Source organism: Astatotilapia calliptera, chromosome 10, assembly GCF_900246225.1.
Source record: "Astatotilapia calliptera chromosome 10, fAstCal1.2, whole genome shotgun sequence".
Taxonomy (NCBI): domain Eukaryota; kingdom Metazoa; phylum Chordata; class Actinopteri; order Cichliformes; family Cichlidae; genus Astatotilapia; species Astatotilapia calliptera.
The window spans coordinates 2202098-2225847 of record NC_039311.1 but is presented as its reverse complement, the minus strand read 5'-3'; the positions used below and the strand labels follow the sequence as shown (position 1 = coordinate 2225847).

The 23750-nt window shown below is 42.8% G+C and overlaps 2 protein-coding genes across 2 annotated transcripts; one reads left to right on the top strand and one right to left on the bottom strand.

The window, feature by feature from the left end:
* Positions 1 to 236: 236 nt before the first annotated feature.
* Positions 237 to 4346, bottom strand: LOC113030385 (uncharacterized). The gene is made up of 2 exons (XM_026181798.1): positions 4091 to 4346; positions 237 to 1441 (listed from the first exon to the last, which is right to left on the bottom strand). Exon 2 carries the CDS (start codon positions 1424 to 1426, stop codon positions 644 to 646), a length of 783 nt encoding a protein of 260 aa, XP_026037583.1. The 5' UTR covers positions 1427 to 1441; positions 4091 to 4346; the 3' UTR covers positions 237 to 643.
* A 106-nt stretch (positions 4347 to 4452) lies between these two features.
* On the top strand, positions 4453 to 23665 carry c10h21orf91 (chromosome 10 C21orf91 homolog). Its single transcript, XM_026181797.1, has 5 exons — positions 4453 to 4571; positions 7733 to 7866; positions 21030 to 21527; positions 22198 to 22260; positions 23081 to 23665. The coding sequence occupies exons 2-5, from the start codon at positions 7740 to 7742 to the stop codon at positions 23248 to 23250; spliced, it is 858 nt and encodes a 285-aa protein (XP_026037582.1). The 5' UTR covers positions 4453 to 4571; positions 7733 to 7739; the 3' UTR covers positions 23251 to 23665.
* The last annotated feature ends 85 nt before the right edge of the window (positions 23666 to 23750 follow it).

The following is a 23750-nucleotide window of genomic DNA, read 5'->3' as shown; positions in this document are numbered from 1 at the left end:
TGGGAGAGTTTGGAGGAGAGAAGTTCAGGCACAATGGTGTTAAAAGCCGAACTAAAGTCCACAAACAGGACCCTGGCATAAGTTCCCGGGCGGTTGAGGGTCCAGCTGGTGGCCTGTAATGTCTTTCAGATGGGCTAACACCAGTCGTTCGAAGGATTTCATGACCACAGACGTCAAGGCGACAGGTCTGTAGTCATTCAGTCCTGTGATGGGGATCTGTTGAAGATGCGAGTAAAGATGGGAGCCAGCTGTTCAGCACAGGTTTTGAGGCAGGAGGGTGAGACAACGTCTGGTCCGGGGGCTTTCCTGGGCTTCTGTTTCTGGAATAGTCGGCTCACATCCTCAGTGTGTATTCTGAGTTTCAGTGAGGAGGAAAGGGGGGTGAGAGGTGTGGTGGAGGTCGTTGAGTGTTGATTGGGGAGGGCGGTGGTGGTCGTTGAGTCTGGATTGGGGAGGGTGGGGGTGGTCGTTGAGTCTGGATTGGGGAGGGTGGGGGTGGTCGTTGAGACTGGATTGGGGAGGGGGAGGGTGAAGGGGGGAGAGGTGGAAGGTGTGTTGGGGGTCAATGTCTGAAGCAATGTCCCTGGGGAGGGGAGGGTGGGGCATGGGAGTCTGTCTGCCTCAAACCTGCAGTAGAAAGTGTTTAACTCGTTGGCCAGGTCTTTGTTTGCTTCAATAGTGGGTGGGGGCGTCTGTAGCTGGTGATTTCCTGCAGGCCCCTCCACACTGACGCAGGGTCGTTGGCTGGGAGCCGTTCTTCCAGCTTCTGGGAGTAGATGCTTTTAGCTGCTTTGATCTCCTGTGTGTTCCTGGCTTGCTTGTACAGGGCCCTGTCACCACTTCTGTAGGCGTCCTCCTTGGCCTTACGAAGATGTTGGAGTTTAGGAGTGAACCATGGGTCATTGTTGTTGTATGTGCAAAAGGTCTTTGTTGGTACACACACGTCTTCACAGAAGCTGATGTATGATGTCACAGTGTCCGTCAGCTCATCCAGCATCTCAGATGCAGCATCAAAAACAGTCCAATCAGTGGAGTCAAAACAGTCCTGCAGTTCCTGCTTTGCTGCGTTAGTCCACTTCTTCACAGTTTTGACTACAGGCTTCGCACGTTTGAGTTTTTGCCTATAAACTGGAATAAGATGGACCATGCAGTGATCAGAATGTCCCAAAGCTGCCCGGGGCACAGAGCGATAGGCATCTTTTAGAGTGGTGTAGCAGTGATCCAGTATGATGTTGTCCCTGGTGGGGCAGTCTATATGCTGTCTGTATTTAGGGAGTTCGTGGTTTAGGTTTGCTCTGTTAAAATCCCCAAGAATAATTATAAAGGAGTCCGGGAATTTCCTCTCCAGGGTAGTAATCTGGTCAGCCAGCTCGCACAGTGCGTTGTTTGCGTTGGCCTGTGGAGGGATGTAAACTCCAACCAGCATGAAGGAAGAAAACTCCTGCGGTGAATAAAACGGTTTACAATTGATGAAAAAACTTTCAAGTTGCTGACTACTTCATTAAGTAATGCAGGGGACACTGGCTCGAAGTAGACGGCTGAGGTCCAAAATGGGAGGGATGATGTGAGACATAATGTCTACAATTTTATTAATAAAGAATCTCATTAGATTCTCAGATGTTATGTTCGCTGCTATATGAAAATCACTGGGAGGATTAAGAACAAAATTTATAATACCAAATAAAATACGAGGTTTATGATAGTTGTTGAGAGGTACAACAGTGAGTGTCTACAACAATTTGTAAAATATGGTGGAGGCTCTGTGATAGTCTGGGGCTGCATTTCAGCCAGTGGTGATGGGGGTCTCTTCAAAACTGATAGAACTGTGAACACGTAAAGGTAGCATCCAGTACTAACCAACCACACAAAACTATCCTGATTGGCAATGAAGAAGTACTTTACTGTGTATAGCAGCCAAAGAGAAAAAACAACTTCAGTCAAGAAAATAAATACATCACATAACAAAATAGAAAATGACACTAAAGAATGAGTTCAACGTAAACAGATTTTTTAAATTAATGATCTGCATGGTTGGGTTTTTTTTTTATGGTAAAGGTCTTCCATTAGTTACCCTTCCTGATACAACCCTCCAAATTTATCCAGGCTTGGTACTGACACTAGGAGCACACTGGCTTATCACTTCTACCTCTTCTTAAAGTCAATAAAGAGTTCTTTTACTGATGGCATGAAGTTGGCTTTAATGTTAGTTGTAAGATCTTGGGGTTGTTACAGCTTCACCTTGATCACAAACTACACCACCGTCGAACTAAAACATAACATAAAATCCAATGAGATAGTAAGACGAGTGAATTAAAGACATAAAATGATCTATATAACATACAAACATACCTCGCTGGCTGACCCATGCTTTGAGGCAGAAATGAGCACTTTACAGATACTTTTAAGAAACAACTTTCTCTGAATTAAATTGGCTTCTCTTGCTTCAACTTGCCATGCTCACACATCAACATGGGCGTGCATCTCCCTCAGGTGCACCAGTGGAACCAAAATGCAGTACAATAGTTCCTACATGAGAATTTTCACAATAAATGACCTAATGGCATATAAAATATGCATAGTGCAAAACAAAATACATTAACTGAAAGTAAGGCAGTAAAACTGGCTTGTGGCACCCATGGTTGAGAAAAGTCCCAAACATAAATCCACCGCCAGCAGCAGCCTGAACTGTTGATAGAGGGCAGGATGGATCCTTTCATGCTGTTTACACCAAATTCTAACCCTACCCTCTAAATGTCACATAAAAAATTACGATTAATCAGAACAGGCGATGTTTTTCTTTTCTTCTATTGTCCAATTTTGGTGCAGTATATAGCCTCAATTTCCCATGCTTAGCTGCCAGGAGTGGCACACAGTGTGACCTTTCAAGATTTGATATGTTGTGCATTCAGAGATGCTCTTCTGCACACTTTAGTTGAAACGGGTGGTTTCTTTAGTTACTGTACTTTACTGACAAGGTATTTCTGCTCAGAGAACTGCTGCTTACTGGTTATTTTTCAGACCATTCCTGGTGAGCCACGAGATTGCTGCGCGGGAAAATCCCAGCAGTAGTTCCTTAAATACTCACACCCACCAGTCTAACACATAAATGCATAAACAACCATGCCACATTCAAAGTCTCATTAACCACCTTTCTTGCCCATTCTAAAGCCTGATTTGAACTTAGACAGCTAGTCTTGACCACACCAACATGCCCAAAAGCACTGCAATGAGACTGGTTGATTAGATATTTCTGTTAAAAGAGCAGCCTTATTTCATGTTATTATCAAAATGTCACGAAACAAAGTGAACAGGATGAGTGAAAACGTAATACCAGTGACATGTGAAGCCTACAGCAGCTTGCCATTATAGCAGTTTTTATAGTGATACAGTCACAGTTCCTTGAGAACATACAGAAGGGCTGAAAAGGGGATCACAGCCTTTCAATTAACAGTAACTGAAAAAACGAACCGAAAGCATCAGTGATGATACATAAATATATTCAGGGTCTAATCACACTGTCCTTTCATTTCTGCTTCAGAGAAAAGAAAAGTTATTTTTGTGGAGCAGGTAAATCAAAGCTCAAAACACTATTAAATGCTTTCATGTAGACCTGGAAGCAGAAACTCATTATGTTCTCATTGGATAAATGACATTACAAGGTCCTATGCTTTAACTTTGGCTAGGAGTTTATCTCCTACTGAAATGGGTTTGTTTTGGCATAATTATAGATGATCAGTGTTAGACTGACATGAACAGTTTCCATCAAAGGCATTGGGGTGTACAGTAAGGTTTATCGGCTGACATTACTGTGCCTATTAACTGTTTTTAAAACAAAGTACAAATACAGAGGCACAGACCCAGCGTTCTGCATGTCAAAGCCAAGACTGTTTTCTTTAGCGTTTCCATTTTCTGTCATATATTTTGGGGGAAGTGAGACCAGAGTTGCCCTCGCAGTGCTATAAATGGCTGTTCCACTAGGTCTTCACGCTGGAATTTCCCGCGTGTGACTTCACGTGAAGGAGAATAAAAACAGAAACTAGCAAACAACGCGAGAGTCGCCTAAAACAAAAGTATATAGACTCGGACAAACCGTTAAACGAAGACAAAATGCTTTTCTGTTCCCTTTTTATAGTTATCCCTGTGTTTATCTAGAAAAATCACGTCTTCTACCTAACGCTGAACTGTTTTGATGACGCAAGAAAGGCGTAGATATACTTTGATCATAGGGGTGCATGTATGATATTATTGCAATACGCCATTTGTGTAATAAGACTATTGTACTTATGGGCGTTAGTTATGTTTTTAATATTATAGAGTATCAGTATTTTTTTGTCTGTGTTAATACTAGAGCCAGAACACTTAATCCTTGAACTCTAAGTTATTCATTTCACCCCTCGTATAAACTAGTGGTTCGTTCCGCGGAGGGGGGGTTTAGAGGTTCCTGTAGCTTCTCTGGATTTGCCGTGACGCGCAGCCTCGTCCTGTGTTTGGGTGCTTTACTCGGGTATAGGAGAACCGTGGAGTACACATAAACTAGGACTAGCTGTCCGGAGCGGATCTTGAAGATCAAGGTGAGTTTCACAAAAGTGGAGTCCTAAAATAGTGGCGGTGTTGTCGTTAAAATGAGTCCATCGGTGTTTAACAACGCCAAATAACGGTCACGAATCAGCCAGACTGAAGTACTCGGAGGATGCCAGTGTGCTGCTAGCTTAACTTCTTGTTAGCAGGAATTTGTTAAACGGTACTTAAAAGGTCGCTCGGGTTACTTTGAGCTGCCAGCATTTGAGGTAGCATTCTGCAGGCCGTTTAAACTACCGACGGAAAGAAAAATGGGCATTGGTGAAGGTTAACTGTGCTTCCAACAGACTGGAAAGTTCAGGTAGAAAACCATTGGCTATTCTGTTGATTCACAGCTGAAGGTCTGCTAATGGTCTTAATCCTGTGTTAGCGTTAGAAATTTAACGTAGTGAACTGGGAGTGCTTGTAGATGTACGTATAATTTTTTGGTTATATGACATGTTAATTATAAAACTCAAAGTTTTAGATGTTTTTGTGTGTGTTGTCTACTGGGATTGGTGTTGTTAACGTTGCTTAGCTTGTTTTCTGTCCTTGATTAATATTTACGTCGTGTTACGACACACGGAGACAAATAGAACAAACAATAGGGTTTCTTTTAGGTTATTTACAAAACATTTTAAATGATTCCAGCTCTACTGGATGATCATATATGTTGTTGCATGTTCTCAGATCAGTTGTTGAGTGAATCCCGCTATCTCGTCCAGTTGTAAAAGGTATTTACTGTGTGGAGACAAACCCCATAATAACTAAAATATTCAGTGCAGAGATCCAAAGGCACAGTAATAATCATTCACTCTTTTTGTCTGATGTTGTGCCAAAAAGTAATTGCCAGTATTTAAACCGAGTATATCACCTACAACAACATAGGTTATTGAATAATGTCCTCGAACAACATTCCTGTCAGAAGGTAGAAGCTGCGATCAGTTTTTGGTGAAAGGACTTTTAACAGCTCTATAAATCAATTTTAAATGGCAAAAAAGGGGACTGGATTCATTGTCAAAGGAGCTTGCAAAGAAAAGCGTCTGGACTTCTTTAAGTTGCTTGAAAACGTTTCACCTCTAATCCGAGAAGCTTCTTCAGTTCTAAGGTCAAATGGTGGAGAGTCCCAGATATAAACCTAGTGGGAGTGACCCCCCACAGAGGGACAAAAGGACCCCTGATGATCCTCTAATCGCCTGAGCCAAGGTGTGAAATTGGGTGTGGGACCCAATCAGCCAGAGTTTCGGGTATGTTCATTGTGAAACCTGTGTCGTAAACCCCCGCCTCTGTTCAAAGATGGTCGCTCACAGTGGACATAGATGGCTTCTTTCTTTCTATGTCCACTGTGAGCGACCATCTTTGAACAGAGGCGGGGTTTACGACACCAACTCTCTGCCATCTATAATCCAGTTTTGAGTTCCCTTCCCAGACGCCTTAACGCCCACTCACATCCTGGGCCATCTGACCTCAGGAATTCGCATGATAAGGTGGGGCCAGGTTTCACAATGAACACACCTGAAACTGGCTGATTGGGACCCACACCCAGTTTCACACCTTGGCTCAGGCGATTAGAGGATCATCAGGGGGTCCTTTTGTCCCTCTGTGGGGGGAAACTCCCACTAGGTTTATATCTGGGACTCTCCACCATTTGACCCTAGAACTGAAGAAGCTTCTCGGATGAGAGGTGAAACGTCTTCAAGCAACTTAAAGAAGTCCAGACGCTTTTCTTTGCAAGCTCCTTTGACTACGATGACCTGGATGACTGAGAACCTTCACAGACAGACTGGATTCATTGTAATGTAGCGCACAGAGTAGGTACAACAATGCAGATCCAATACAGGTACGAAAGACCCCCCCCCCCCCCCCCCCCCCCCACATGCATACATCATTATTAGCTTTTTTCACAGACTTATTGTAATGTTCGTTGAGCTATGCTTGTTATATCTTCAGACAGAGAATCCACAAATTCTTTGAATTCTGAAGCTGAAATTAGTGGCTACAACTCAGACAATAGAAGAAATATGAAAAAGAGCCTTTGTTTTTGTCTTGAGTTTTGTTGGATTTCTTATGAAATCAAACCTGCCAGTGGGAGAAGTTTTCTTCCACTCTGTCACTGTATTCATGATGTCCTGATTACATGATCCAGAACGTAATCATTGTTGTTATTACTTCTGTCCAGCAGAGGTTTTAAATAGAGCTTATAGTGCAGTCAGAAATCCTCTCCTTTAAAAGGAGCTGAGAAAGCTCAGCATAAGATTGCGCAGTCTTGGCAAAGGCCTTGACTTTCCATGCTCTGGCTAAATGTTACTAGGTGTGGAGGCCTTAGTCTTGGGGCATTGCAGAGCTGAAAGCTGAAAGCTCTCTGCCTGGAGTTTTCCCGTTGAGACCTACAGACAAGAAGGGGTGAAACACGTCTGGTGGCCAGAGCTCTGTCAGCATTGTTTGTTGGGGCTCTTTTTTTTTTTTTTCAATCAAACCAAGTGAACTAATCTAAGAGAGCCAGGTCCCTCCTCTGGTAGCAGCTGACAAACGAGCGTACCAACAAGACCAAACAAACTGTGACCAATGAGACTAAAGTTAATTTAGATAATGTTACAAAATAACTGTGCAAAAAATGCCCGGTGGTGTTTCAAGATGGTTACTAATTGGCAAGTTTGTTGTTTTGCTTCTGTTCTTTGTTTTTTTCCCAAGAGGAAGTTTTCAGTCACCTAATGGAGTACTTGTAATTTTGAGTAAAGTTACTGAACATCAGTCTAAACAACTGCAAAGAAAGGATTGGGTAGTGTACATTACTTGCTTGTGTTCATTGTTATATGTGTTTCTAGAGTGCATTAATGTTTGTATTGTTGGTTCAGTGTGGAGGGGTTGGAGCATGTTCACACAGTGTTAAGAGAGTGACTGGCATTTTTAATCTAGCACTTCAGTGATCACATGACCATTTTATCATTTTGGGTCATCATTTTTCTATCATCAACTAAAGATGTATTAAAAAGGACACTGTCCCTTTTACTGTATCTGCACCAAAAATAGTTTAGACCCCCAAAAAAACCGTTCCTCCCGACCAAAAAGTACATTTTTAATAAGTTTATATGAAAGTGTGACCTAATTACTAAGAAATACACTTAGAGGTTGTGCATGCTAACCGTGTTATCTGTCACTGATTGTTTGAACACAGGCACACTATGGATGAAGAGGAACAGTTTGTTAACATTGATCTGAATGATGACAATATCTGCAGCGTCTGTAAGCTAGAGACAGAAACGGGGACCTTGTCTTTCTGCCACGTCTGCTTTGAACTCAGCATTGAAGGTAAGGCTGTGGGCTGCTTGCGTGTTCACCAACAAAGTGCTATGGGGGGAAAAGAAAAGAGCTGCCTGCTTTTTTCAAAAAAACATTTTTAAGTGTGACCTTTTCTTAATTGCCACACACTGTCTGTCTGATGGGATTCTGAATTTGCCTTTGTCTTAATGTCCAGCAATTTCAGAGCTTTTATCAACAGGCATGAATATATCAGTGCTGCTCTTAGTTTCTAAGACGTTTTGGATTATGTAGAATCATCCAGATTCTTCTGCGGTCATCACTTCCCATCATGGCAAATATGCCTGCACCAGTTGTTGCGATAAAGTCTGAGAGCCTTTCAGTTTTTCATCGGTTTGATGTCTTATAGGATTGCCTGTCACAGTCGCTTCTTTTATCCTCTCTAGAAACAATGTATAAGCTACATGTGCAGGGTAATGGGACTGCACGACCGAAGCCCTAAGTATGGCAGGCTGCCGTGATTCTCCCGTTTGATGTGCCACTCCAACTCAAGAGCATGTGTTTGAAGTTTTTTCATGTCTTAATTAATGAGTGGCCTATTTGAGGAAGAATAGGGAATCAAAAGGGATTGGACATGCCTCTCATTTGGCACTCGTCTCACAGATGCACAAAGGCTCTTGTTGAAGTGTGTGTATATTTTTTATCTACATATATTGTGATTGTGTATGATGTGTTAAACAGCTATAGAGGATTCTGGGAACTGCCCGAGTGCTTCTAGGATGGTATATCATTTTGAGATGGGCTGGATTGTTTTGCTCACTTAGGCTGTCTTTGCATATTCTATTTCAGGATGTTGAGTCCAAGTACTAAAAGTCTATCCCCAAATCTGAGGTGTCCTTTGGCACTGGATGTGTCAGAAAAAACCCCTCTCAGATTCAGTTTTTTGGGGTGCAAGTTTTGACATCAGCATGTGTAGCATTGAAATGGCTGTTATGTAACTGTCGGATATGCTGGGAGAAAAGGTAGAGTTTGCAGACAAGCACGTGTTTCTGGTGCAGCTAAGCATATCATTGGTCAGAGAAAAGCCTGCCAAGCTTCATGTGGCCACTTTCGGCATGGCTGATTGGAAACTAAAGCCTAGCCATGTGCTCGCTGACTGCTCATGTAGACTTAATAGCCATAGCTCCCATTCATCCTGCGCCACTGTTTGTTAAAAGAGAAGAAGCAAGGCTACAATTTACTCAACGGCAAATCTGTTAACTCTGATAAACATGAGTCTATATACACCTTCATAGTGGTGTTTATCTCTTTTATACACACACACACACACACACACACCCCAGAGCCCTTGTGTCCCAGGTCACATCAGGTCACATCAGGTCACATCATGCTATCACTATCATTCATTGGCTCATTCATGTTGGCTCTGAATATTCAATAAACAGCAGAGTCAGAATTATTTGTTTTTGTTTGTTTATTTATTTACTTTTTTGTGTTAGATAGAGGCCACTTTGTATGTATTACTTTCTACATGAACAGAATATTAACAGAATTATCAAGTAAATTTATTGGTGTGGTTCAAGAAAATGCCATCACCCCAAAGAGCTTTTTTTAAAAAAATTTTTATTTTATGAACAAAGATAAGTGTTTTCTACAGGCCACACAGCAGGCAGACTTGTAGCTGGCTGAAACTAAATGGTGACAAATGCTGGTTTCAGATGTAGATGGATAGAGATCAAGTCTTTCTGTGTCAAAAATGATATTTTTAGACCAGGTGATTGTGTGAAGATGAGCCACCACATGCACAGTCCAATTGCATCTAAGGAGAAGGGTTTATTTTTTACTTAAACGCACCACATTTGGAGAAGACTGATTTGGTACTGCACTTTTGCAAAGCTGAGTGACCATTAGGGTACACGTGACCCGAAGAATGCTGAAATTTTTCCACAATATTCTATTTTTTTTTTTAACATTTTGACCACAGCTGAACATTTTTGTAAAATCAATCAAGTTGCCCTTTTTTTCTGCAGATGTTTTTATTTAAAAAAAATAATGTTTCACTGCACAGTGTGGTGGTGACACTCACCACAACTTGACACTGCCACATTGTAGCTAAGCAGTAGCAAAAGAATCCACTATGAGTTACACTCAAGTATTCTTTTCAGTCCACATCCTCCCACAGATGTGATTACAGATACGCATGAAGTGGTGTTGTTCAGACATGTCCGGCAGCTGCTGACATGCAGAGTATTCATGACTGTTGTTGGATAGTGTGCACCAACAAGTCAGTAATGTTGAAACTTTGTCATTTCCAGGCGTCAGTATATTGTGTTCCCTATTTAAAGGCACTTTTGTGCGGCGTTGTTTATCACCAAAATCGCCAACGGTAGCAGCGGGTGCAGATATAAATGTAAATCCTGTTTGTGGCTAAGACTTTGTTCACAGTTTAAAGTCAAATGAATGGACAGGAAGTGCAGTCTTTGTATCTCCAAGTAGCTGTTTCCTGAGGAAATCACTTTGGCCTGCATCTGCTTGTTCTATGAGAAAGCATCAAACAAAATTTTGTACGTATTTATATACTGCTCAACCTGTACTTAGGTTAACACGTCTTATTTACAGTGTTTCCTTTCCTTTTTCTTACTATACCATCTGAGCGGTATTCTAGCCCTGAGCGTCAACACGTTGCAGCAGAGAACAAGGGGGTGACTGCAGTCCCACACCCAGAGCCAGCCAATTACTACTTATGTTCTGTGGAAGAGCTGTTTCATGTTAAAAGAATGTGTATATTTCAGAGGAAGTTTTATAATTAGGACATCTTTATAACCGCTCAGACTAACCTGTCAATAACCAAACCCAGAAATGCCAGTGATACCAAAGATTATAAGATGACTAAGAGAGCCAGAGGGAGGGCTGGGCCATATTATAGTGTTCACGATAATACCGGTACAATGTTAGGCAACGATAAGAAAATGAAATATCGCGATAAAATATGGGCATGTGCAGTGCCTTTGTTTTCATACGCACATGGCCGATTGTTGAGTGAAACGGATGAACCAGAATTGGTTTGTAAAAATGGTGCAACTTCAGTGATGTGGAACTGGTTTGGTGTTTGTCCGTCAGATACACAACAAAGCACTTTTCTTTTTTTTTTTAATTTTTTTTTTTTTTTTTTTTTTGTACAACATGCAAGCGGGCCATCGTTATTGCCGTATTTGTTGGACTAAGGTGCTCGTAAATCTGGGAGTAATCTGGGTCCTAAACTCCGTTCCCTTAGGGTCCCAAAGTCAAACGAGCATCACTTAGAGTTAAAAACTGTCTAAATTCTTTCATCTTTAATAAAACGATCAGCATTGCTGCTTTACCAGGTGAAACTATGAAGTTTAACATCCAGGCATCCATGAAAACAGAATTTATTACATTTAACGGAGTTAGAAGTTAGCAGGAAGCTAGCAGAAGTTAGCTCGCTAGTTTCGCTAGTTACCTAAGCATGATATAGCATGTTCTGAGAGATTTCTGAAAACATTCAAACGTACAGCTCTGCTATCACTTCCAACATAAATGAAGACAGGAAACTAAACAGCAGTGACGTTTGTAGGGTTACTGAAGTTGGGCTAGCTGGTATATAATGATGTTCTACGTGATCGCTAGCTACACAGCTATGTTAGCATAACATAAACAGTGAAGCTGCAGGATGAACGCCAACCTTTTTCCCCTCGAAAAAAGTTAACGTGAGGGTTCCTGGTGGTTAGGGACAAATGCAATCGCATGGCAGGATGCTGTAAACGGACCAAACTTCAGTCAGGAGAACAACTGAGATAATCCATCCACAATGCGAGGTTAGTCATTAATATACTGCAACAACATGGGAATAGAGCCGCTGCCAGAGAATTCAACATTAATGAATCAATGGTACAGAAGTGGAGGAAGCAAGAAGAATGAGTTGAGGAAAGTTTGATTTATCTGACTGTTTTGCTTAATGTGCCTTATAATCCTGTGCACCTTATGGTCCGAAAAATATATATTATCGTCAGTTATATGTTATCGCAAATTTTCAAATATATATTGTGATAAATATTTTTGGCCATATCGCCCTGCTCGAGCCAGAGGTCCCTTTCAGTTGTGGCATACTGGTATAAATGTTGGTTTGGTCGTCAGATGTCTATTCTAATTTTAATTACACAACTAATTATTATCACATGTGATCTCTAAAGGACCACATTAAAGGAGCAGAGTACCTTTGGCTGTTATGGTATCGCACACTTTCTATTAATATATTGTGCAAGCTGTGATCTGTAAATACCTGAGAGAACTGACAAAAGGTGGATAGGTGAATATTTTCTATCCAGCCCCCATCACAGACGGTTTCTTGTTATTGGACTCCTGTGGCTCCGTGTCAGACGATCAGTCTGCTGAACCGTCACGTTCAGCTGGAACCCAGAACCATTTCTTTATTTTTTCTTATATAATTCTGAGTGTATTCAAGTCGGGTGTTATTATTATACCAGACTTTATTAGGGCTTGGAATGAATAAAGATCAAATTCCTACACCGAAAGGCTGGAATATATTAGACGGTGCTGATTCTGACTGCAGCATGCTTCTATAAACGGCTCATTTATTGTGGGTGAACTCTTCACCCTGGGGTGTATTGAGAGGCCCAATTATGTTGCAGCCTGTGGTAGCTGTTTGATTGAACACAGCTGGGGTCCAGATATTTGCTGAACCCACGGCGTGGTCTACTAGTTTTGTACTAATACATGGGTTTGAATGAACAGGCTCTTTTTAAATCAGAATCAGAAAGGGTTTTATTGCCAAATGTTGAGCGGGTTTACAACATTAGGAAATTGCTGCGGTGCTTCAGTGCAAACATACTGTTATAAATACTGTTATAAATTAAGCTTAAATAGACATGAAAATAAAAATGAGAATAAGAATTAAAAGTGCTAAGTAGATAGATAGATAGATATATACATATCTATCTATCTGAGTGCAGGTGGTGATCAGTGCCAAACATGGAATGATGCAGTGAACACAGCGTAGGGTCATGTGTTAGTGGTGGGAACAGTCATACGGTTATTGTTCATGTGTCCAACAGCAGAGGGGAAGAAACTGTTCTTATGGCGAGAGGTTCTGGTGCGAATGGACCGGAGCCTCCTGCCTGAGGGGAGCAGGTCAAACAGACTGTGTCCAGGGTGAGAAGGGTCAGCTGAGATCCGAGCTGCACGCCGCAGTGTCCTGGAGGTGTACAGGTCCTGCAGAGATGGGAGTCTGCAGCCAATCACCTTCTCAGCAGAGCGCACAACACGCTGCAGTCTCTGTTTGTCCCTGATAGTGGCTCCAGCGTACCACACGGTGATGGAGGAGGTGAGGATGGACTCGATGATTGCAGTGTAGAACTGCATCATCGTCCGTGTTGGCAGGTTGAATTTCTTCAGCTGCCTCAGGAAGTACATCCTCTGCTGGGCTTTCTTAATGACGGAGGTGATGGTGGGCTCCCACTTCAGGTCCTGGGTGATGGTGGTACCCAGGAAGCGGAATGAGTCCACAGAGGTGATGGGGGTGTCAGTCAGGATGATGGGGGGGAGTGGGGCTGTGTGCTTCCTGAAGGCCACAATAATCTCCACTGTCTTCTGGGCATTCAGCACCAGGTTGTTGTGGCTGCACCAGGACACCAGACGTTCAACCTCTCTCCTGTAGGCAGACTCATCCCCGTCCGAGATGAGTCCGATAACGGTGGTGTCATCTGCAAACTTGATTAGCTTGACAGACTGGTGGGTGGAGGTGCAGCAGTTAGTATACAGGGAGAAGAGCAGGGGAGAAAGAACACAGCCCTGAGGGGAGCCGGTGCTGATGGTCCGGGAGTCCGAGACATTCTTTCCCAGCCTCACATGCTGCTTCCTGTCCGTCAGGAAGTCAGTGATCCACCGGCAGATGGGATCAGGCACATTCATCTGGGAAAGCTTGCCTCGGAGATGGTCTGGAAGGATGGTGTTGAAGGCAGAGCTGAAGTCCACAAACAGGATCCTGGCGTAGGTTCCTGGGGAGTCCAGATGCTGCAGGATGAAGTGTAGGGCCATGTTGATGGCGTCATCTACAGACCTGTTGGCTCTGTATGCAAACTGCAGGGGGTCCAGGAGGGGGGCCGTGAGGGTCTTGAGATAGGAGAGAACCAGGCGCTCAAAAGACTTCATGACCACAGATGTCAGAGCCACGGGTCTGTAGTCATTTAGTCCAGTGATCCTAGGTTTCTTGGGGACAGGGATTATGGTAGAGGACTTGAAGCAGGCAGGCACATGACATGCCTGCAGTGAGGAGTTGAAAATGCCAGAAAACACTGGGGCCAGCTCGTTTGCACAGTGTCTGAGGGTGGCAGGAGACACACCGTCTGGGCCGGGAGCTTTCCGAGCATTCAGACTCTTAAACTGCTTCCTCACACCTTCTTCATGAATATGAAGAGTTGTGGTGGGAGGAGGTGGTGTGAAATCCTCTTTTGTGTGGGGTGAGGAGGGGGGTGTTGTAGGTGAAGTGTTTGAAGGTGGTGATGGCTCTGTGGAGGGGGGAGAGGTGGGGGAATGAGTGTCCAAAGTGTCTCTATTGTTGGGGCCGTTGGAGGTGTGAAGGCTGCCTGATGGCTCGTCAAAACGGCAGTAAAAGTCGTTAAGGGTGTTGGCTAAGAGCAAGTCATCAGTGGAGTGGGGGGTTTTAGGCTTGTAGTTTGTGATATTCCTAAAACCTTTCCACACAGAGGCCGAGTCATTCTCTGAGATCTGCTGCTGCATCTTCTCAGAGTGCTGATGTTTAGCAATGTCCACTTCTTTAGTGAACCTGTACTTGGCCTCTCTGTAGCAGTCCCTGTCTCCGCTTCTGAACGCCTTTCTCTTTTCCAGCCACAGCTTTTTGAGTTTAGGAGTAAACCAGGGTTTGTCATTGTTATAACTCACCCTGGTGCGTGATGGCACGATGCTGTCCTCACAGAAGTGGATATAGGAGGTGACAGTGTCCGTAAACTCGTCCAAGCTGTTAGAAGCAGCCTTCATTGTGTCCCAGTCTGTAGACTCCAAACACGTGCGAAGCTCCTCCACAGCCTCGTTGCTCCACAGTTTTTTGGTCCTCACGACAGGTTTGGAGAGCTTCAGCCTCTGTCTGTACGCAGGGATTAGGTGGCCTTAAGTCTCCTTTAGCCTGACATAAATTGCCTCATGGTGTTTAAACCAGCACATTTCTGTAGTATGAATAAGTAACTCTGATCTTTCTCCACCTTGTGTGGTGTGCATGTAAGGTATAATCCTCGTTTCAGCCACAGTTAACAGACAGTGCTTTAAAAATGATAGAAAATAGTGTACATGGGCCATTATTAGGGCTGCCACAAACGATTATTTTGATAGTCGACTAGTCACCGATTATTTTTGCGATTAGTCGACTAATCAGATCATCATCCATTGGACGTAAAACGTACAGCTTATTGCACCAGCAGCATCTGCTCTTATATAACTATCATTAGCTTACAGCTTTAAGTGTTTAAGGTATGTGCTAACTAAAAATAAAGACAAGATGAGAGTTTATTAAATTTTAATGAAATTTGCAGATTGTTTCGGTGAAGTTTAATAAACTCCTTGCTATCTAAAATATAACAGGACACCGGAGTAAATTCTCCAGCATCTCACACTTCTGATGATCAGCTGTCTGCTTGACGTTTATTCAGCTGTGTAAAAACTATAACTTTAATCTCAGCCAAACCGATTTACTCAGGAACAAATAAAATACAAAAAAAGCCAAACAATAACATTTTTAAGTTATCTAAGTGACTCATATATATTTAACCTGAGTAGCGAAAGACGGCGGTGGGTTTGAAAACGATTTGCCGGGAGTCCGGTGTTCTCACGGCTCTAGTGAGCGTTAAACCCCGGCTAGCTATCGAGCTAGTGGGTAACAGACGTCTCCGAAAATGTCGGAGCGCTTTTGAAAATATGCGGTGTCCTGATAAACTGAGCAGATATTTGAGGTTTACACAGTTACATTCTCGCCTAAAAATATGTTAGCCATTATGCTTATGTTGTTAAACAAATTAATCAGCATTTGTCATGCATCAGTATCCTTTTCCATGAACAGTTTGTTCTTTATTTTCTGGAATCCGAGTACTTGTTAAACGTGGAGTTTGTGTTTGAATGTATGATTGTTAGTTCACAACAGTGTCTGCATAAACATAGTTTAGGCATAAGAAATGTTGCTCTCCCTGCCACTCACTGTACTGTGTGCACAGTGTGACTGTAAGCCTCAGGGTAAAAGAGACACGCCTTGAACAGAAGCATTCCTGATCTATATTTAGTTGATTTATATTAATAATAATAATAATAATAATAACGGTAATGAACAAGGTCACATTGTGCTGTAGTCTGTTTTTCAACGTTGGCAACAAAACACACACAAAATAAATAAGTCTTTTAAACATGTTTGGATCATGTGCATCTTCCTTACTGTTTTGTTTTTCTGAGCAAATTCTAAGTTTGTTTGTTGTTGGTTTTTTTTGGGTTTTTTTAATGGCCGCCATACTTGTGGAAATAGAGTTGTGCGCATGAGTGCTTGTAGGTTTCTGTAATTGTATCTGTGTCTTCCAGGCTGAAACAGTTGCTGTTGTTTCGGTTAGATGGGGTTTCCTGCACCTGTGATGGCAGCTAGTCTGTAGGAAGCACTGCAGGACATCTGTAGTGGTTAACATGTAGTCTGAGTTCACGAGTCATTGAGTTCGTTGTTGTTGCCGTGTGCAGCTGCTGACAACACGTTCTCCTAAGCAGTGGCATGCAGCTCTTATTGACACCTCACCATCAGTGACCTGTGTGCCGCTGTCTCCATGCCAACTCCCAACACGTTGTTAAAGTGTGTCAAGGATTGAGTGGGCAGGCGGCTCAGAAGTTTGATGAAACAGACATTACTAATATATCACATACTATCCGTATAATGTTCTGCAAACATGTATCATTGAGTTTTCTTTCCCTGATGGAAACCACAAGAACAAATCTGTAAGTGCAGGTCAGAGTTCAGTTTGGCCAAAACGTTTGCCGCTAAAAGAAGCTGGCCTGTCAAACAGAGGAAGTAATATCTCTGTGGTTTTGTCTTGTTCCCCAACTTTTCTGAATGCTTGTTTTCCTTGTGACTAAAACCTTGTGATTTAGTTGTAAAGTGTTTGAGTTCTACTGAAACGTAATCCTTGTCTTAAAGGAAACTCTTTCCCACCTGCCTGAAGTCTGATTATTTGATTTTAATGAAACAAGCTACCTGAGTTCTGATTCGGGTGTGGGTCTGAATTGCCTGATTCTACTTTTGTATAATTATTTGTAGGCAGGGATTACTGATTACAGGCCTGGATTTGTTCATTAAACTTCAGCTTGCGTTTGTGCTTTTGTCTACGACAGTTTAACTTCACCCCTTCCCAGACGAGCAGACCAAAACAAGTCCATTGGTCATCAGTGTGACTAATGTCTCTGGATGTCACAGCCTAACAATGTTGAATCACCTCCAGTGAATAGTCTGTGTGTGCCTGTGGCTGTGTGTGCAGCCATGAAAGACAGTAGCGCTAAGCTGCTTAGCTGGTGTGAGGTCTTTTGCTGGTGGTGCACGGCCCTGGTTGTGTGCCAATGATTTTTCTGCTGGCAAGTGGTAGTCACTGTTTTTGTGGACATCCAAAGGCTAAGACTGATCAGATAAATCCATGGCTGTGTGACTGGCACAAAGTTCTGTGTCTGAAGAGTCATTGACTATTTGTTAGACAATTATTCACGCACTCGCACGACTCAAAACTCTGATAATATTTGGTTCCCTCATAAGACTAATCCATTGCAAACATCTGACTTTTTAGGCACTCGGTGTCAAAACCGAACTACGCTGAAGCTAAGAATAGATTTGTGCCACACAGTTGTGTAATGGTCTAAAACCTTCCTATGTGCTAAGGCATTTAAGGTCTATTAATGCAGTCTGTCCCAAATTAGGGATGAACTATTTGATGCGATTCCACAAGGTTACAAAACAGAAGCTTTCAAAAGATACCAAAAGCACTGCCTACAAACAAATTTGTGCAGAAAAATATTTTTGTCTTCCTTTTCATGTGAGCTGCTTCTATTTTATATAACTCTAGGCAGAAAACTGACTTTTACAATTCATACAACATGCAGCCTCAAACCACTAAAACCAAAATTCTCTTGGTAAATTTTCAGCCAGCATGCTTTATGTCTGTCTTTGCACAACTTTGCTTACTGTCTCTGCTTTTATACATAAAGTTTCCTTTTCTCATGTTAGTTTTGCTAGTTGTTGTTGTTGTTGTTCTCAAAGCCAGTTTTTACAATGACAAATAACTCAACTCTCTGTGTTGACTTCATTAATATTTTCTCTCCATTTCAGTCATTAACATCAGTATGGGTTCTCTTCTTACTTAGACTAAGTGGAATTTGTTGAACCAGCATCTCCGTGTGTGTGTGTGTGTGTGTGTGTGTTGCCTTACGTTGTTTTGCATGTGTGTAACTTTAGAGCAGCCCTGCACTACAAACGCCAAACATGAGGCTTATGAGTGAGTGTGTCTGCTGTGGTCGTGTCGTGTAGTGAAAACAGTGACCTGGCTGCTGGTAAAGTGCAGAGAGGCGCTTGTGAGGTAAATGTCTCTGTGTGAGCTTCTAAATCGAGATGAACAACAGTGACTAATCTCCTCACCTCAGACTCCAGCACATATGCCTGTCTACTGAGAAATAGAGGCTGTAAGAAGAAGGTCACCTCTCCATCTCTCTAAAACACACACACACACACACACACACACACACACACACACACACACACACACACACACACTGTGTTAACGCTTTCTCTTTCACCGTCAGCCTCCCATTGTTTATAAAGCCACACTCAGAGGTTATTACAGTTGTGTTCTACTTACCGTAATTGTCGGGCTATAAGCCGCTACTTTTTGCACAAGCTTTGAACCCTGCGGCTTTTAGTCAGGTGCGGCTTTTCTATGGATTGTCCGTGATTTTTGTCATATCGTAAGACGATTTGTTTTGTGTGTTCCGCTGTTGTACGGCACTACGTTGCCTGGCGGAAGGATCGGGGTTCAAGAGTGGTATGTTAGTCACATGTCCGTCCGCCAGGCAACGTAGTGCCGTACGAAGTAGCGCGAAAAACAAACTTCAAAGTAGCGCTACGCATTCAGCGGGAGGCGTGGATGATCAGCGGCGATAAACTTGCAAGTTATGCCCAACTCCACCGGTGGATTCTGACAGCGTGGAAAAGTGTGAAAACATCCACGATCACCAACGGATTTTGAAGGGCTGGACTGTTGCATGATGGAGAGGAGGACACCGCCACGGCCCTTCTGAGGGTGTTCGACTCTGACACTGACAACGAGGATTTCTTTGGTTTTGTAAGTGACAACGAAGGAGAGAAGAAGAGTGGATGACGAAGCCATCCTGAGCCTGTTTGTGTCCGACACTGGAGAAGAGGACTTTGGTGGTTTTAGTGCGCAGGAAGAAGAGAAAGATGGTGGTGAATGACTGACTTTTCTTCTTGTTAAAGCTGTGTCACTGCACCTCAGCCTAAAAGGTAGTCCGAATCTATTTTTCTGGTGTGCTGTAGGCTACTGTTATGTACTACATGTGCAAATATGTACCCATAACTTGTTTTTCAAAATATTAATAAAAGTGATGTCTCCAAACAGCCATCTCTTTCCTGACAATTCCCTTTGTGCATATTCTCTTACATATGATAAGTCAACATTGAAACACCTGCGGCTTTTGGTCAGGTGCGGCTAATGTATGTACAAAACAGGATTTTCCCCTGACTTTAGCTTGTGCGGCTAATATTTAGGTGCGCTTTGTAGTCCGGGAAATACGGTATTTGGAGTAATTTCCTGTTACACGCAAAACTGAGCACAGTGTGACCCTCTTTTAATTTTTGGATCCATGAAACATTACATTTTATGTGTAAAGGTAACCACAAGGAATGCAGAATTAATTATTTTACACCAGGGAATGCATCTTTTTAGTCTCTTTTTCAACAAGTGCTGTATTGTGCAGTTTTTCAAGCTAAAATGGGTTAAAGAAGCTAAAATGTAGTCACTGCTGGGTAGTGAAGTCATAAAAATATTGTTTGACAGAAGCAGGCACAGGTAAGTCTCATGAATTAATGTAAATGAAGTGCTGCTTCATATGGACAGAGAGACCAATTTCCTCTCATGAATCCTCCGGCTTTAAAAAAAATGCTTTATATTTGCATTGAGACTGAGTTAATCTATTATCCCTCCCATCTCGAGCTCTACTGGCTAATCCACTGAGCACTAAGCAGCTTTTACTGAGAGATTGTGGCAGGTCAGTCTGTCAGTTTTAGCTTGCTTTCATACTAGTTTACTTCTTACTTTTATTTGCTGTGGCAAGTTCAGTAGGTTATTAATCCAACAGAATATGGTATACATGCAACATGATTTAAGGCATAAGCTAAAATAGCAGTTACTCTGTCTTCTTGCATTAGCAGGAGGCAGAAAGAGCTTTCTGACAGTATTGTTTCTACTGCATGTGGTAGATTTGGTGTGTGTGTCTGTGTGTCTGTAAGCTTTTGAAGCAGTATGCGGTGGCTGCAATGAAGAAAAGCTGGCATGCTAACATTCTCAGAACTGAGGTTTTCACTGCAGCGTTTCCTGCTGCAGACAACGGACACTCTGCAGATGTTACTTATTAATGTTAATAATTTAGCGTCCAGCCTAGCAGCCCCAGATCAGTGGCGTTTTACTGGCCTTCAGGGGGAAAAAGTCTCTTTATCTTTATAATTATTTTATATCTATAATAGTCTAAATCTGCAAAATAATGTGACTGAAGCCTTGAAATAAACACGATTCAGTACACATGCATGGGGTGGTTGGCTCACAGCAATAGAAAGTGGGACGGCTGCTGCAACACATTATATCAGACTAGTTAACAGTTCATGTTTCTTTTTTTCTTTTTTCTGTAGCTCTACTGTAAGTTTATTTAAGGGCAGCTTTTTCCCACTAAAGGTTTTTATGGTGGTTACAAGAACAAGCACTGCTGTTTCACATGCTAGGAAAACAGGTTTGTCTCCACTTCACCTGAGCTCACTCAATAACGGCTCTTCTTACAATAGAAGCTTTAGCTGACTGTCGTTTTGCACTGTGTCATTGCGTTTGTCGTCGTCTTATTGACTCCCTGCTTTGTCCGTGTGAATGCAGGTGTCTCCTCTGCTACCTTGTTGCACTCCAAGTCCCTGCGAGGCCACAGAGACTGCTTTGAGAAATGTCATCTCATCGCCAACCAGAAGCTGTCACGATCCAAGGTCTCCCGGAGTGCCTACGAGGGCATGAAGCTGGCCCTCAGCCAGAAACTGAACCGCATCATTCAGTACGCCCAGAACAAAGACTCTGTCTCCTCCAGTGGCCCGAACAGACGGGGGGCTAAGCTTCTGTGTTACGGCCAGCAAAATGACCGCAAGCTGCTCCCCCAGTCAGACGCCCAGGTGCCCCGCTACACGCCCTGCTGGGACACGGGCAAATCAACAGGGCCGGCTGACTACACGATGGGTATGCTGGAGCGCCACACAGCCGAGGAGCTAGGACTGCTGCAGGAGTCGCATTCTGACGTTTGGTCCAACGACAGCAGGAGAGGTCTTCACAGCCGGAAGCCATCAGGAGGACAGCAGCGCGCGCACCAGGGTCACAGCAGAGAAGAGTGTAAGCACATTTCTTCTTTTCACAAACAAACTTTAGCAGACTTTGGTTTTATCAAATTGGAGTTGAAGCAGTGGAACGTTTATGCTTTTCTTCTTCTTCTTCTTCTTCTTTTAAAAAAGAAAAATACATCTGTCAGCAGACAAGGAAAGCTGCTCTCGCCTCTCACATTATTCAGTTTTATCTTCAAAAACCTCAGCGTGTACAACAGCAGAACGTTTTTACTGTCCTTCATCTTCCTCTTAGCTGTGATCTCTCCAGAGAGAGGTTAATTTTCCTCTAACCTCGAGATAGGCTGTGTCCTTGGCTGCTTCACGTCTCATCTCCAGTAAAGCTGTTTATAACTACAGATCCTGCAGGATGTGACTGAGCCTGTTAGAGGCCAGCAGTTTTCAAATTCTCTGCTTATAAGTGAAAGATGACAGGCAGTTCACAGGTACACTGTTTAAACTGTGGATATTTCCACAGGAGAACAGCATCACCCTCTGACACTTGAGATGGCACAGACCTTTGCAGTTATTTAAACAGAGCAAATGAAGTTTTAGTGCGTATTATTTACAATTTCTGACATCGACAAGTAGCACAAGTGTTGCAGCATGTTTAAAGTCTATTCTTATTCTAAATGACATCCACTGTGCTCACACACCATTAAACGTGATCTCTTTTCTTTTAGTGACTGAAATGAGTGTGGATGAGCTCCATCAGCTAAATGCCCAGCTACTCCTGCAGATTCAGAGTAAGTGGTTTTTACTGATATCCTGATTGAACAGCTCCTTTCACAGAAGGCTCAGCAGTCATAGTCATCTATATTTTAAGCATTTTTAAAAACCTTTGCTTCAGTGTGAAATCCTCCTCTCTGATAAATCCCCACATGAGATTTTTGGTGCCCTCAGGAAAAAAGCTGCTCTAGTGAAAGGGTCTTTTTAATTCCCAGTCTGACTTTTAGCTCCCCGATTCAGAACATAATACTCAATAAATTAGTGCCTGAAATAGACTAAAAGGCTTCTGGTCAACACATCATCTCCTTGAATCCACTGCCGGCTCTGTTAGAGCCATTGTTTGCTGCTTATCTCAGCTTTCTTATCTCAAGAGGTCCAGCGCACCATGTGACCTCTGAGTGACCTATCACACAGCTGCTTAAATGAGCAGCTTAATCATTATTAAACTGTCATGTTATTTTTTTTCTTGATTCTTTTGGATGAGTAAAATTATCATTCTTCTTGCTGCCAAGAGGCAAATTACCTGAGCTAATGTGAGATATTGTCCTCCCAACGTCCTAGTGGGAGCGTGTCCTGCACATTTTTGTTCACCCTTTAAGAGCAGTCACTTCCACAAATGTACCCACAGCAGATGGGGATGTTAATTGCTCATGTTTAATAATTTGAAAGACTACATAAGCCCGCCCGCGACTTAATGATCTGGTGTGTGTGTGTGTGTGTGTGTGTGTGTGTGTGTGTGTGTGTGTGTGTGTGTGTGTGTGTGTGTGTGTGCGTGCGTGCGCCTTGTGAATAAAAATGCTGATCCCCTCTATCCACCCCTCCTCTCTCTCTTCACAGAGGTCTTTGAGGAGTTGACAGTTGCCGTGCAGGAGAAAGACTCGCTGGCATCTGAGCTGCACGTGCGTCACATTGCCATCGAACAGCTCTTTAAAAATTGCGCCAAGCTGCCCTGGCTGCACATTAGCAGGGCCGGGGTCAAGGCCAGCAGCAGCAGCACTGTGGAGTGAGGTGCTGGGAGGTGGCTTTTGATTGGCTGCTGGGAGGAAACAGACGAACACTTCAGACTGCAGAATGCAGAACGTGTAACCTGGAGGGCACTAGAGCAACATTAAGGGCTGGACTGACATGGTGTTTGTTTTCATGGTTGGAGTGATGATGCGAGGTTTAAAGGTGATTTTCTGCTCTGAATTCCAGCCGAACCGAGTTCACATGAGATGTTAGCAGCAGGTAAAAAGCAGCACAGAGGTTCCTGGGACTGGATGAGGCTGTTTTTAATGGACAAGATCACGTTTTTAATTTCAAATATGTTATTCTTTTCAAAGACTGAAAAACAGTTTTAAAATGTTCCAAACACATTTGTTATCATCGTACTTTTGTTTTAGTTTTCTGACACATTTCAGTTTTACAGTGGATTTTCCTTTCTTTTGTTTTGGATTCTGAGAGTTTGATTCTGTTTTTTGTTTGTTTGTATTTTTGGATGATTTCAAATGAACAGTGACCGTCCCAA

Coding starts and splice junctions, on each gene's coding strand:
- LOC113030385 (XM_026181798.1), bottom strand. CDS start 1,426: ATGCTGGTTGGAGTTTACATCCCTCCACAGGCCAACGCAAACAACGCA.
- c10h21orf91 (XM_026181797.1), top strand. CDS start 7,740: ATGGATGAAGAGGAACAGTTTGTTAACATTGATCTGAATGATGACAAT. Junction 7,867..21,029: donor CTTTGAACTCAGCATTGAAG/GTAAGGCTGTGG, acceptor GTGTGAATGCAG/GTGTCTCCTCTGCTACCTTG. Junction 22,261..23,080: donor GCTACTCCTGCAGATTCAGA/GTAAGTGGTTTT, acceptor CTCTCTTCACAG/AGGTCTTTGAGGAGTTGACA.